Source organism: Alexandromys fortis, unplaced genomic scaffold, assembly GCF_014885135.2.
Source record: "Alexandromys fortis isolate MF-2015 unplaced genomic scaffold, M_Fortis_MF-2015_v1.1 scaffold_36, whole genome shotgun sequence".
In the NCBI taxonomy this organism is placed as follows: Eukaryota; Metazoa; Chordata; class Mammalia; order Rodentia; family Cricetidae; genus Alexandromys; species Alexandromys fortis.
The window spans coordinates 9,828,209-9,843,724 of record NW_026067915.1 but is presented as its reverse complement, the minus strand read 5'-3'; the positions used below and the strand labels follow the sequence as shown (position 1 = coordinate 9,843,724).

At 48.3% G+C, this 15,516-nt stretch overlaps 1 protein-coding gene across 3 annotated transcripts in view; it reads right to left on the bottom strand.

The window, feature by feature from the left end:
* Positions 1 to 83: 83 nt before the first annotated feature.
* Shisa5 (shisa family member 5) overlaps positions 84 to 15,516 on the bottom strand; it is a 24,521-nt gene continuing 9,088 nt past the window's right edge. The window contains exons 3-6 of one of the 3 annotated variants that reach the window (XM_050139169.1): positions 6,357 to 6,443; positions 1,692 to 1,807; positions 1,293 to 1,505; positions 84 to 1,154 (exon numbers count right to left, since the gene is read on the bottom strand). In XM_050139169.1, the coding sequence (XP_049995126.1) occupies positions 1,075 to 1,154; positions 1,293 to 1,505; positions 1,692 to 1,807; positions 6,357 to 6,443 (496 nt within the window). In that variant the 3' untranslated portion in view covers positions 84 to 1,074. Of the gene's footprint in view, positions 1,155 to 1,292; positions 1,506 to 1,691; positions 1,808 to 2,752; positions 2,911 to 6,356; positions 6,444 to 15,516 lie in introns of those variants that run through there. The other 2 variants (XM_050139170.1, XM_050139171.1) reach the window with 2 other exon arrangements.

Sequence of the window (15,516 nt, the reverse complement as noted above, 5' to 3'; positions counted from 1 at the left end):
AAAACAAGTTCAAGAAGTAGATAGGAACAGTATTTGGTGTATAGCCAAGGCTAGCAGCCAGGCTCTGAAGAAGAGGAAGTGGGTCCAAATGTTTGCATTTATTATAAACAAGGGTACAGAGCCTGGATGCTCAGAAACACCAATAGACACAAAGCTAGGGCAGCCGGTGGAACGGCAACCAGCAGGGAACACCGAGATGAGGTATTCATGTCTGGGCCAGAGCTACCATCTGGGTCTTCCACCCCCATTTGGTCCAGATAGCCCCTTGGCCCTGGTGTCCCTGTTGCCAGGACAAACTGGACTGTTCTACAGGAGTCAGGTGTCAAGGGAAACAGACTCAGAGGTCAGGAACCAGGGATTTCAATCTCACACCAACTATCACACATCTGGAGACAGAAAACAGGCAAAATGTTTGGCTAAAAGTAAAACAAGATACTGCAGAGAGAGACAGGAGTGTGAGGTGGACAGAGACCCCTTGCCTAGTGGCAGGAGCCAGGCCAGCAAAGGCGGAAAAGCATCCCCACTGAATAGCAAGTGCACATGGCCCTCTACATAGTCCCAGGGAAGATACTGAGTAGTTCAGACAACAAGTGGTGGTAGATGAGGCTCTGCCGGCTGTGCTTTGACATCAGGAGCTGACCCATGGCACCGAGCTTCAGCCAGGCCCCTTGTTCTGCCCACCTACCTGCCTCACTGCAAAATGCAGCCAAGCCCTGGGGACAAGCCATGGCCCTGAGCAGCAACTAGCTGGTTACTCCCCAGAGTAGGATATGTGCCCACAAAAAGCTTACTCTCCAAGTATGACAGGCCATGGCTGGTCACCCTGGGGTGAACTGGGAAATACCTCCCCCCAATGTTTTTAGTTTACTTGAGACTTCAGAAAGTCTAATTTCAAGTGAGGAAGAAAGCAGGTTGGTCCCATCCCACACTGGTAAGGATCTGTGCCTACCTGGTCAGCGTCAGAGGAAGCCACATGTTTAGACAAGGCACACACACCACAGAGCAGAGAGCTCCGCACACCACTCACTCGCACATGACATAATCAAATGGCAGTCAGAGAGGTGGGAGGCAGGCTCAGGGGATGGCCTTTGGGGGGTCCATGTAGGCTGGGTTGTACGGAGGCTGGCTGGCAGAGTAGGGTGTAGCTGAACCTCCTGAAAGTAAAGAGGACACAGGTTAGCTGTGGGGACATTGGGCTGCAGTGTAAATGGGCAGGCAAGCTAGCAGAAAGAGACCCTAGGGGCAGAGGCCTGAGATGGGGAGTCATGCAGGGTACCCACAGTGGTACTTACCAGCCAAAGTCTCATGATAGGCTGGTGGCCCCATAGGCTGGGCCAGGTAGGGTGGTGGGTACTGCGTTGGGTAGGGTGCTGCTGGCATTCCTGGCTGGGGGGGCATGGGATGATAGCCCTGGTATGTTGGTCCAGGGTAGCTGGGGGCCACACTTGGAGGCTGAGGGTAGGGGGTATGAACCACGGTGGTAGTTGTGGTGTTGGTCACGACAGCTGCAAAGAGAATCCTGATTAGTCAAAACCTTATGGTTCCCTAGGCCAGGAGAGGCCAGGCCTGCCCATCCATCCCTTCAGCTTAGCCCAAACAGGTTCCTGGTCAGCAACCCTTGCCCTTTCTAGGATCAGCATGTTCACGCAGGGAGGGGCACAGGCAGACAAGGTAGGGAAGGGCAAGCTTACGGCGTGGTCGGCGGCACATCTTATACAGGCAGCAGCAGGAACAGGTGAAGCATATGATGATGGTGGCAATGAACAACACAAAGATGGTCAGGCCAACGGCGACAGTCGCTCCAAACCTGCCAAAGAGCTTGTTGTAACCACCTTTTACTCCTTCCTATGACCAACGATCCTCACCTCACTGCTCCCAAGGGCACCCTTCTCAGCAACACAGACTCTAAGAGACTTCCCAGTTATGTGGTAGAAATCTGTTTCAGCCCAATTCCTCACACAGGCAGCAGGGATGTAAAGCTCCCCTCCCCCACGTCTGCTCCCTGTATCTTCCTACCTACAACCCTGTCCTCCCCTACCAAGACAGCAGCTTATGGTTGTCAGGCATATGCCACAAGCCAGGCAGGATGGGATCAGAGTCAAACAGGCTGCCAAGTGCTGAGGAACCCCAGCTCAGCTCACTGCAGGCTGTGTGACATCCAGGGCTGCTCCATGGTTAACTAGTATGGGTCCATCCCGGGGTGGCTAAATGGAGGGAACAGTACTTTCTGGAAGAAGCTGCCTCCCTGCCCTACCCAGGCACCGACAGAATAGAGGTTGCCCTTTGACAGCAACCGCATAATCTGGAAGTCTATCTCTTCCCCCAAATGGTTCCCGATAGCAGACAAGGCCCCCAGTTATCCTCCCATAGTCCCTGGGCCCACACTGGATCCTAATAGCAGACAAATGTTTGCTAACTGCAGCAGGCACATTCCAAATGTGAACTCCAGAACATCTGCCCCTCTGAGGGCAGAGAGGAAGGATGTAGGTGCCACCCCACCCTACATGAGGCTTCCAGCTCACAGCCACAACAGGGCCTCTCAGCCGAGGGACACACTTAGGGACAGGGCCCCCACACTGGAGCCTTCACCAACCACGTGGCCCAGGACAAGCATTTAAGACAGGACCAGAAGCACAGGTGTCCCCCTGAGCAGTCAGAGGCAGGAAAGGACGAAAACACATTCACACAATTGGTGGCATGCAGCGGAAGGGCCAGTGTCTCTCTGCCTCTCTATAGAATGTGCCTCGCTCACCCCATGTTAGCCTCCGCCTTCACACAAGGGGCTCCCGCAGCCCAGGACTTCCCCTCTTTTCATCAGGGGCCACTCAGTTTCAATCTCCTCCCTTTTCAGAGAAAAGGAAATCGAATCTTCTTCTCAGTCTTTCCCAGTCCTGACGTCAGCGGCAGGAAGGACAGATTCACAGGCCCAGTAGCCTCCCTCTTAAAGACACAGCATGAATGACTCAAACACCCTCTACAGCACCAGCAGCCAGAGAGGCACTGAGAAGGGCTGGAGGGGCAGGCAGAGGCCCCAGGTCACTTTCCCAGCCCTGTGTACCCAGGCCTCTAAATGCAGCCTAGCCCCAGCCCTGAGCGAGTCTGTTTGCCTCACCCTCTACCCGCCACCAGCCTGAGCATGCATGGGCAAAGCGGGACCTGCTGGCTCTGGCTGACACACAGGCCGCTGATCCTCCTCTCCCACTCCCTGCCCCTGCCAGGTCTGGTCATGTTTCCCTGGTTTTGATGCCAAAGGCTCCCCCAGCCCCGGGAACCACAGGATGTTGTTTCTCGTAATCACTAGTGACATGGTGTGTATCCACCTTTCTGTGGGTATAGTCTAAGTATAGTTAACAACTAAAATCTAGGGTTTGTCTAACCAGAGAGTAAAACTTACAAAAAAGAGCCAATTTCAATCTTGAATTAAAAGTTTGGCCAGGTGTGCTAGAGCACAGGTAGTAGTTGAAGTCTGGAGGCCGTCGAGGCAGATGATGAGTTCTGGGCAAGCCTGAGCTACATAGAGAATTCCAGGCAAGCCTGGATTATACTGAGAAACCCTGTCCCCCCAAAAGCCTAAAGAAAAAAAAATAGACAAAATTCCTTGTGGACTCCACCAAGCCAGGTGGGGCCAAGAACTCACCCCTCCCTCTTTATCTCCAATCTAGCCAGCTCACTAAGCATCAAGCTGTTTCTGCCGTAGGGTCTCTACACATCCACATCTTCCTGCCGGGGAGTGGGAGGTGGGGGGGTGGGGGGGAGGTGGGAGTGGGGGGGGTGGGAGTGGGGGGCTCCTCACTCCCAGCTGATAATCCCTGTTCACCTCTCGACACATTCCTCAACCACAAAAACACCAGAGTCCTTGGCTCCTATAGACAGGTAGAAGATCTCTGATTTTTGAGGCCAGCTTGGTCTATGTATGAGTTTCAGGCCAGCCAGGGCTACATAGTGAGATCTGTCTCTAACAACTAGAAAAAAAAAAAAAAGAAACCAAAGTTGAGCACACTGAGGGAGGGCACATCCTGCATAGGATGTGAGAACTCAGGGCTTGGCAGGTGCAGGTGTGCACCCTTGTGGACCTCTGGGCTGACCTGTGGTTCACAAGGTCAATGGTGGGATATGGGGGCAGGGTCTGCAGACCTCGGGTCCCAGCATCTTTGCTCGGGGGGCTTCTCTGGGCAAGTCATGGCCAGGCAGCAGGGACTGAACCTGTACCATGGACTCCACTCTGTGGGATCTGTGCTACAGAGGCGTCACACAGGTGTCCAACGGAGTGTCTCCCTAAGAGCGCTCCCAAGAGAAGTCCCAAGAGAAGTGCCTTGTCCCCAGCTTCCTCTGCTGTGCACAGTTCTTGGGCTCCGAAGAATAAGACAAAAAAAAAATCCCAGCAACCCATTCTTCCTCCGAGCATTGCCCCCCCTCCCCCCCGCAATAGTTCTAGCTGTCTCTGCCATAGCCAGAAAGAGCCTTTCCCCACACTGTCAGGCCCCGAGTGTCTCTATGGTGTTGTCTACACTCATACACTGCTTCCAATTTCATATGCTGTGCTGGGTGGCTCCTGCCAACCATGCCATGCTGGTGTGGGGTGCCAATTTCACCCGAGTGCAGTCCATGGTGCTTTGGGCTAGCTGCCTTCTTGCTGTCAACCCCAGCCTTCCCTCTTGCTTGCCTGACACTGTTCCTCAGATACTGCTGTCCCCTAGGTTCCATGCTCGGCATGTTCTTCTCACCTAAACCTTCAAGACGAGGCCCCTCCTCCCCAATCCCACTAACGGGCTGGACCCTTCTCCAGAGCGGAGGCCAAGGAAGCCAGTCCCTCCGTTCACTCTCCTCTCTTGCTCCTTGCTGACAGGGAGCTGCTGGACGCCAACAGCCCACCTCCACCCTGGCCTCCTCCCAACGGCTCTGTCCAGGAAGTCACAGCCACTCCCAATGGTTGCCTGCCACGTCCACGCATGTGTTTTTTCCCTCAGTGCTTGCTTTGTGGCCTCAGATAATAACAAGATGACAGTTCATGAAGGGAACATGGAAGCTCATACCTGTAATTCCAGCAATCAGGAAGCTGAGGCAGGAGGATTACACATTCTGGGCTAGTCCAAACAACAAAGTGAGTTCCAGGTTAGCCTAGGCTACAGAGCAAGAGGCTGCTTCAAAACAAACAAACAAAAATGCTAGGGCTACAGCTCAGTTGACAGAACGCTTGCCTGTATAGAGATAAATTATTCTAGTCCGATGATGCCACATGCCTAGAGTGCATGTTTGGACTCTAGTAGAGTCACAACTGGGCAGGGGGTCCCCCGCCCCCAGGCTGGCAGCTGGCCTGCCAGTCTCGGAACTCAGACTTGGAAAGTTGCAGGTGTTAGCTTTGTAACCAAGCCCCAGATATTCACTAGATGAGGCTTTGCATTCCAGACCAACAGGACGGGGACCCTAAAGAGCTGGAGACTAACCTATACCAGTCATTTTAGCCTTTTCCCCATGCTGGTGCCCGGCTCTGCAGAACCGTCTGTTAAAACTGCTTTACTTTCCCTAGTCTTTTGAATTTATCATAAAGTAAGGCTCTTGTTTTTCCCACCTACCACACAGGAGGCCCTGGGTTCGACCCGCAGCGCTGCATAAACTTGGGGTGGAGATGAACCCCTGTGATTTAAGCACTGGGGAGGATCAGAAGCTCAAGGTCATCCTCAGCTACATACCCAGTTCATGGTTAGCCTGGGCTACAGGAGACTTTGTCTCAGGGAGGAAGAAAAGGAAAAAAGAAAGATAGGGCAGGAGCCTGGTCAAGAAGTGTAGGGCTGGGAGAGTCAGGGGCCTCTGTGAGCGTGAGGGAAGAATTACAGCTGTGCCCCTTCTTCCTACGGGGCCACCCCGATCCTGAGGCCGAGACGCCAGCACAGTAACTGTGAGCCACAAACATGACTGAGCACTTCTGCTGTCTCAGCACCTTGACTCAACATTGTCATACCGTCTGTCACCTCACGGTCACCACCCTTCCACCACCATCAACCACCCGACTACCACTGCCTCATTACCTCACAGGACTGTGGCTGCCACCAAATGTCACTTCCTCCTCTGTTCCCTCTTTCATCAGGTTCCACTCTATCACTCAGGTCATTATGGACCCCATCCCCGGACCTTCAACTATCAGTCCCCAACCAGGTACCCCCATCATGTCCCTCCCCAGAACACAGAGGAAACCCAGCTCCCTGGAGGTTCAAAGGTCAGTGGGAAAACACAGTCACAACATCACTGGGACACCATCCCAATGATTCTGTGTCATTTAGGTATGTAAAGGCCACCCCTAAGCCCACCTGATCCCTTGTTACTTCTGCAAACAGACCCAGCCAAAAGGCTTTATTTACCCTGACACGGAGTCATCCTCAAAACTGGATCGAAATCTCAGTGCCGAACCCAGCTGCTCAAGTGCCTCCGTGGTGGTGGAAAATCTGCTAACAGAAAAAGAGAAAAATCCTGAGCAACACACTAGATCCCCATCCACACACATGACCTTCCAAGAATGAACGGCTACACACCAGAAGAGATCTGTACACTCTTCCCCAACACACCAAAGACAGTCTCCAGGGCACAGTACCTATGAGGCCAGAAAACAGCAGATCTCAAACTTAAGATATGCAGCGTACATGCCCCTGACCACAACAGGATGGAGGGGGAAACCTAGAGCAGAGGCCTGCATTGCTACAAAGTTAAAAAAACAAAGGCAGGCGAAAAAAGACCACTACCAACTCTTTCCACTGGAGACTGAGGCAGGAGGATCACAAGACTGAAGCCAGCCCAGACTGCATGACAAGATGTTTTCTACGGAGGGAATGAAGGGGAGGGAGGAAATGGGAGAAAAGGGGGAGGGAAGAGAAGAAAGGCGACACAGGACGGAATGAAAATGCTTAAGTCAAAATTCAGCAAGCAAGAGCCACAGTGATGCACAGCGGCAACCCCGGCACTCAGGAGGCAGAGACAGGAGTCAGGGGCTAGGGTAAGCCTGTGCGGCAGGAGACCCCATCCCAAACAAAACAGACCACAGGCATCAAACAGCTGAGCTAATTTAGAAGGAAATGAACTTCATTACTAGAATATGTCAAGGACAAAAAACAGTAAGCCACAGCTGGGCGTGGTGACTCATAATCCCAACATCCAGGAGGCTGAGGCAGGGGTTGTCTAAAATTTGAGCTCCTTTTAGGCTACAGACAGACTGGGGCGGGCGGGGAGAACAAAGCTGGACAGAGTAATACACACTTAGAATCCTAGCACACAGAGGAAGGACGATCAGAACTCAGGATTATCCTTTGCTACTCTGCAAGGTCAAAAGCAGCCTCAACTACACTACAGCAGACCATTTAAAACAAAAACAAAAATAAAAAAGCCACAACTGCAAACACACACACACACACACACAATGCAACAACAAAACTCAAGAAAAGTCAGGTGTAGGGGGCATGTCTACACTGGGAGCCTGAGGATGATTTGGAGTTCCAGGGTATTCTGGGCTACATAATAGAACCCTGTCTTCTCTTTCTTTATCCTTTTTTTTCTTTTCTTTTCTTTCTTTTTGTATTTCAAAACAAGGTTTCTCTGTGTATCTCTGGGTGTCCTGGAACTCACTCTGTAACCCAGGCTGGCCTCAAACTCACAGAGATTCACCTGCTTCTACCTCCCAAGGGCTGGGATTAAAGGCTTGCGTCACTACACCTGGCTATTCTTTTTTCTTAAAAAATTAATGTTGGAGGGGCTGGAGAGATGGCTCAGTGGTTAAGAGCACTGCCTGCTCTTCCAAAGGTTCTGAGTTCAATTCCCAGCAACCACATGGTGGCTCACAACCATCTGTAATGAGGTCTGGTGCCCTCTTCTGGCCTGCAGACATACACACAGACAGAATATTGTATACATAACAAATTAAAAAAAATTAATGTTGGAGCTGGAGAGATGGCTAGGTGGTTAAGAGTACTGTTTGTTCTTCTAGGAGACTCAGGTTCAATTCCCAGCACCCACATGGCAGTGCACAACTGTCTGTCATGGGCTGGAGAGATGGCTCAGTGGTTTAGAGCACTGGTTGCTCTTCCAGAATTTTTACAGTTGTTTATTACATGTACTTACTTTTATGCCTTATATTTTTTAGTAATGAATATTTTTTCCAGCCCAATCACTGTTTCTCCCCCCCACACACACATCCCCTCTTCCTTTCTCTTCAGGAAAGGGCAGGCCTCCCATGTTTATCAGCCAGCCATGGCATATCAAGTTGCAGTAAGACTAGGCCCCTCCTCTCCTATTAAGATTGGATGAGGCAACCCAGTAGAAGGAAAGGGTCCTCAAAGTTTATGTGTATGAGTGTTCTGCATGCATGCATGTCTGTGCACCATATTTGTGTAGTGCCTGTCGAGGTCGGAAGGCCACTGGATCCTCTAGGACCCGAGTTACAGACAGTTGAACACCCATGTGGGTACTGGGAATTGAACCCTGGTCCTCTGAAAGAGCGGCCAACGCTCTTAACTACTGAGCCATCTCATTTCTCCAGCCCCACTTCCCTCTTTTAAAGCAGAGCAAATGAAACATTACCAAGGAAGTCAGGCGGTGGTGGTGTACACCTTTAGTCCCAGCACTTGGGAGCCAGATGCAGGAGGATCTCTGTGCGTTCAAGGCCAGCCTGGTCTACAGAGTGATTTTTCAGGAAAGCCAGGGTCGTTACACAGAGAAACCCTCTCTCAAAAAAAAAAAAAAAAAAAAAAGAAAGAAAGAAAGAAAGAAGAAAGAAAAAAAGAAAAAATAAAAAGAAAGGAAGGAAGGAAGAAAGAAAGTCTATTAAGGAAAAGAAAAGAACTCCCAAGAGTGGGAGGGATCCAAGAGAGGAATACCACCTCAGACCCTGTTTTTTCTTTTGTTTGTTTTGAGACAGGGTCTCTCTGTTATGTAAACCTGGTTGTCCTGGAACTTGCCATATAGACTAGACAGGCCCTGAACTCACAGAGATCCACCTGCCTCTGTCTCCTCCTGAGCACTGGGATTAAAAGTGTGTGCCTCCATGCTTGACTATAGACCCTATCTTAAATAATAAAATAAAACCCAGGGTGAAGTCTTCAGAGAGCAGGGGCTAATAGAGGCTGGGAACAGACAGTGGAGATGCGCCTGCTACCCAAATCCTCTTCCGGCAGCTTCCCAGTTTCTCTGAAGGACATCTGGGAGGCTGAGCATAATTTCCAGAATCTTTGAGAGACCAAGGTAGGAAAAATGAAGCTCCTCCAATCAGGTTAGGTTTTTCCTTTTCTTTTCTTCTTTCCTTTTTTTTTTTTTTTTTTTTTTGGTTTTCAGGAACTTACTCTGTAGATCAAGCAGACCTCAAACTCACCAAGGTCTGCCAGCCTCTGCCTCCCAAGTGCTGGGGGCTAAGGGTGTGTGCTGCCACCACCACGCTGTTTTCTTACTAAATTTTCATTCCCTCTGGTTTAAAAGAAAGGAAGTGGATGTGGAGAGCTGGCTCAGTAGTGTCAGACACACAGCTAAAGACTTCAGGAGCACTAAGTAGATACTGCAAATAGAAAGCAAGAGCAATAAAGGGACAACGAAAATATCCACAGGGACCAGGCATAGTGGCGCACACTTTTAATCGCCAAACTCAGGAGGCAGAGGCAGGAGAATCTCTGTGAGCTTGAGGCCAGTCTGGTCTACAAAGCGAGTTCCAGGCCATCCAGGACTGTTGTACAGAGAAATCTGTCTTGAAAAACCAAAGAAAGAAAAAGAAGGGGGCTGGAGAGATGGCTCAGAGGTTAAGAGCATTGCCTGCTCTTCCAAAGGTCCTGAGTTCAATTCCCAGCAACCACATGGTAGCTCACAACCATCTGTAATGGGGTTTGGTGCCCTCTTCTGGCCTGCAGACATAAAGACAGAATATTGTATACATAATCAATCAATCAATCAATACTTTCTCTTCTATAAGGCTCAGTGTGGCTGGCTTTATGTTGAGGTCTTTGATCCATTTGGACTTGAGTTTTGTGCAAGGTGATAAATATGGATCTATTTTCATTCTTCTACATGTTGATATCCAGTTATGCCAGCACCATTTGTTAAATATGCTTTCTTTTTTCCATTTGATATTTTTTGCTTCTTTGTCGAAAATCAGGTGTTCGAAGGTGTGTGGATTGATATCTGGGTCTTCTATTCGGTTCCATTGGTCCTCCTGTCTGTTCTTATGCCAATACCAGGCTGTTTTCAGTTATGTAGCTCTGTAGTAGAGTTTGAAGTCAGGGATTGTGATGCCTCTGGAAGTTCTTTTATTGTACAGGACTGTTTTGGCTATCCTGGGTTTTTTGCTTTTACATATGAAGTTGAGTACCGTTCTTTCGAGGTCTTTTAAGAATTTTGCTGGGAATTTGATGGGCATTGCACTGGATCTGTAGATTGTGTTTGGTAAGATTGCCCCTCTGTGTATTCTTTTAAACAGTGCATTTTGTTGGGCTGGAGAGATGGCTCAGCGGTTAAGAGCACTGACTGTTCTTCCAGAGGACCTGAGTTCAATTCCCAGCAACCACATGGTAGCTCACAACCATCTGTAATGAGATCTGTCGCCCTCTGGCCTGCAGGCATACATGGAGGCCGACTTTCTATACATAATAAATAAATAAAATTAAAAAAAAAGATAGAAGAGAAAGTGGGAAGTACATTTGAACGCATTGGCACAGGAAACCACTTCCTAAATATAACCCCAGCAGCACAGACACTGAGAGAAACGATTAATAAATGGGACCTCCTGAAACTGAAAAGCTTCTGTAAAGCAAAGGACACAGTCAATAAGACAAAATAACAGCCTACAGAATGGGAAAAGATCTTCACTAACCCCACATCAGACAGGTCTAATCTCCAAAATATACAAAGAACTCAAGAAATTGGAACACATAATCCAATAAAAAAAATGGAGTACAGACATAAACAGAGAACTCTCAACAGAGGAATCTAAAATGGCTGAAAGATACTTAAGGAAATGCTCAACATCCTTAGTCATCAGAGAAATGCAAATCAAAACAACTCTGAGATTCCATCTTACAGCTGTAAGAATGGCCAAGATCAAAAACACTGATGAGAACTTATGCTGGAGAGGATGTGGGGAAAAGGGAACACTTCTGCATTGCTGGTGGGAATGCAAGCTGGTACAACCCCTTTGGAGGTCAGTGTGGCAATTTCTCAGAAAATTAGGAAACAATCTTCCTCAAGATCCAGTAATACCATCCAAAGGATGCTCAATCGTGCCACAAGGACATGTGCTCAACTATGTTCATAGCAGCTTTGTTTGTCATAGCCAGAACCTGGAAACAACCTAAATGCCTCTCGACCAAAGAATGGATAAGGAAAATGTGGTACATTTACACAGTGGAGTACTACACAGCAGAAAAAAATAACGACATCTTGAATTTTGCAGGAAAATGGATAGAACTAGAAAACATTATTTTGAGTGAAGTAACCCAGACCCAGAAAGACAATTATCACATGTACTCATTCATAAGTGGGTTTTAAACATAAAGCAAAGAAAACCTGCCTACAAATCACAACCCAGAGAACCTAGACAACAACAATGCGGGCACTAAGAGACATACATAGATATAATCTACATGGGAAGTAGAAAGTAGAAAAAGACAAGATCTCCTGAGTAAACTGGGAGCATGGGGACCTTGGGGGAGGGTTGAAGGGGAGAGGAGAGGCAGGGAGGGGAGCAGAGGAAAATGTAGAGCTCAACAAAAATCAATTAAAAAGAGAGAGAGAGAATACACAGAGGAAGCCGGGTGGTGGTAGTGCACACCTTTAATCCCAGCACTTGAGAGGCAGAGGCAGGCAGATTTCTGTGAATTTGAGGCCAGCCTGGTCTATAAGAGCTAGTTCCAGGACAGGCCCCAAAGCTACAGAGAAACCCTGTCTCGAAAAAACAAATACACAGAATACACAGAGGCCAGTGAGACAACTGTAGCCGCCAAGCTGCCTTGGAGGTTCAATAGCATGGTGGAGGGAAGAACTGGCTGCTAAAAGTCGTCCTCTGACTTCTACACATGCATTAGGCATTTGTGTGCCCATGTACATAAAAAACCAAATTAATTTTTAGCCGGGCGGTGGTGGCGCACGCCTTTAATTCCAGCACTCGGGAGGCAGAAGCAGGTGGATCTCTAAATTTGAGGCCAGCCTGGTCTACAGAATGAGTTCCAGAACAGACAGGCCTCACAGAGAAACCCTGTCTCCAAAAACCAAGAAAGAATAAACAATAAACCCTGGCTAGCAGAAGCTACGATTGGGCCAATGAGATGGCTCAGAGGTAAAGACTCTTGGTGACAGTTAGCGGTTGCTCTCCACATGCTGTGCACAGCAAACATACACATACCAAAAGTCATAAGCAAAATGTAATGGGAAGAATAAATGGAAACTACCAGGAAGAACTTAAAGAGAGGTTAAAGACTTAGCAACTCTGAGAACTTGAAGTCCCTATAAAGACAGCGGAAGCGATTTCTAAGCAAACGTGGAAACCCGGTGACTGCCCTGACTGCACGGGAAATGCAAGAGAAAGCAGAATCAAAGATGGGGTTTTATAGGAAGAAATCAAAACGTCGGGAAAAATGGAGGCTGGGAGTGTAGCTCAGTGGCTCTGTTATCCTAGCTCAGAGGGTTGATCCCCGCACCAAAAAAGAAGAAAAGACGTGGAAAATTCTCAGCCTATTTAGAGTATAGGCAATAAGACTGCAGTCCAAAGCCCACCTGATATGGAGATTAGAATGGGGGTACACCAGGTTAGCCCAGCAGAGATGCTGCCAGTGGAAATGAAGGAGGCAGAGACAAGGGTGTGAGGGACCGTAGTGCTCTGATACTGTGTGCCACTCTCCAGGACAAAGAGAAGTCCTCAACGACAATCTAGAGCCTGTGGAAGCTGCGTGGCCTAGGCAGGAGGGTGCAATGCACAGGCTTGTCACAGCCGGTCTGCCGGAGACCATTCCCAAGCCTTAAAGCCTACTGGTGGTCCTGACTTGGCACACATCTTTGGAGGCAGAGGCAGGCGGATCTCTGTGAGTCTGAGGCCAGCCTGGTCTACATAGAGAGTTCCAGGTAAGCTAGAGCTACATAGTGAGACCCTGCCTCACAAATTCAAAATAATAAATGCAGGATCTAGAGAAATAGCTCAGTGCTGAAAAGCATTTGCTGTTTTTACACAAGGACCCAGGTTTGGTTCCCAGGCCCTATATGGTGGCTCACAACTGTGACTTTCTACTCTGATTCCAGGGGAGCCGACACCCATTTCTGTACTCTTTCACCACTGTACATACATACATACAGGGAAATACATACATGCACGCAAAAATACTCACACATATAAAATAAAAATAAATCTTATATAAATAAATACTGTGGACAGTGCCTGAGAACCAGCATCTGAGGTCTCCTCCAGTCTCCACACACACTTCAGCTACATGCGCATACACACACACACACATCCTCTCAGCATCTGAGGTCTCCTCCAGTCTCCACACACACTTCAGCTACATGTGCACACACACTTGCACACATTCTCTCTTTCTGTCTCTCTCTTTAACAGAGTTTGCCTTGATAAATTTGGGGCTTTTATTTGTTTTATGTATGAGTGCTCTATCGTCATGTACAACTTTGTGCCAGCAGAGGGCACCAGATCTCATTACAGATGGTTGTGAGCCACCACGTGGTTGCTAAGAATTGAACTCAGGACCTCTGGAAGAGCAACCAGTCTGTGTTTTTAACCAATGAGTCATCTCTCCAGCCCCTTCCCTCCCCCCAATCAGGGGGCTTTCTTGCTGAGAACTGTAACTTCTTACAAGTCTTCTCCAAGTAAATATTTAAAGAGACAAATAGCGGCTAGTGAATCAGTTGGTCAGCACATGGTGCTGATAAATCAATTAATGCAAAGGTGTTCTGAAAATATACGCTACAGAGTGGCTAAGCTGAACTAGTTAACACATGCATTACCTCACACACTCGGCATTTTCTGTGAGAAGAACATGTAAAAAGTCTATATCTTCCCAAGCATGACAGTGCATGCTTATAATCCCAACATCTGGGAGGCTGAGGCAGGAGAATTGCCTAGAAGTTCAAGACTACCATCAGCTACATAGTGAGTTCAATGCCAACCTGCACTGACCATCTCCAAGAAAAGGGGGACCCTCCCCCCAAAACGCCAACAACATTAACAAAAAAGCTACCATATATAATTATAATTCAATTAAAAGATTAACAAATCAGGGCTGGAGGAAAGGCTCAGTGGTTAGGAGCACTTGCTGCTCTTGCAGAGGGCCTGGATTTTATTCTCAGCCCACAGAGCAGCTCACAACTCCGCAGTAATCCAGTGACCTCTCCTGGCCTCCACAGGTACCAGGCGTACAGGTGGTGCACAGACGTGCAAGCAAAATACTTATGCATATAAAAATAAATAGAATACAATAATAACCAAAGAACCTCGATTCATAATTACATCTCTTTCTTTCAAATACATATTTTTAAAAGAAACATATTTTGGAGCTGATCTTCAGAGGTAGGCATGTGCGCGTGCGTGTGCACACACATGCATAAAGAAAATCAAAGCTGGGGCTGGAGGAATGGCTAAGCACTGACTGCTTTTCCAGAAGACCAGGGCTCAATTCACAACACTCATGCAGTGGTTCACAGCAGTCTGTGGCCCCAGTCCTAGGGGATCTGAGGCCCTCTTCTGGCATCCTAGGGCACTGCATGTCATGAAATACAGACATACATGTAGGCAAAACACCCGTACACATAAAGTGAAAGAAAAAGTCAAAGTATATAAAAGTTAAGATAACAGCTACTGTTTGGGGGTTGAGAGAGAAACAAAGAGTGGACTTAAGAAGCCTCTGAGTTGTTCTAAAGATTCTAGCCTCCATCCAATGATAGATTACAGGGCTGCACATTTATTTTGTACACAGTATACTTTTTAAATATTTATTTATTTAAAGATTTCTGTCTCTTCCCCGCCACCGCCTCCCATTTCCCTCCCCCTCCCCCAACCAAGTCCCCCTCCCTCGTAAGCCCAAAGAGCAATCAGGGTTCCCTGCCCTGTGGGAAGTCCAAGGACCTCCTACCTCCATCCAGGTCTAGTAAGGTGAGCATCCAAACTGCCTAGGCTCCCACAAAGCCAGTATGTGCAGTAGGATCAAAAACCCATTGCCATTGTTCTTGAGTTCTCAGTAGTCCTCATAGTCCGCTATATTCAGCGAGTCCGGTTTTATCCCAGGCTTTTTCATACCCAGGCCAGCTGGTCTTGGTGAGTTCCCAATAGAACATCCCCATTGTCTCAGTGTGTGGGTGCACCCCTTGTGGTCCTGAGTTCCTTGCTCATGCTCTCTCTCCTTCTGCTCCTGATTTGTACCTTGAGATTTCAGTCCGGTGCTCCAATGTGGGTCTCTGTCTCTGTCTCCTTTCATCACCTGATGAAGGTTAATATTCAGGAGGATACCTATATGTTTTTCTTTGGGTTCACCTTCTTATTTAGCTTCTCTAGGATCA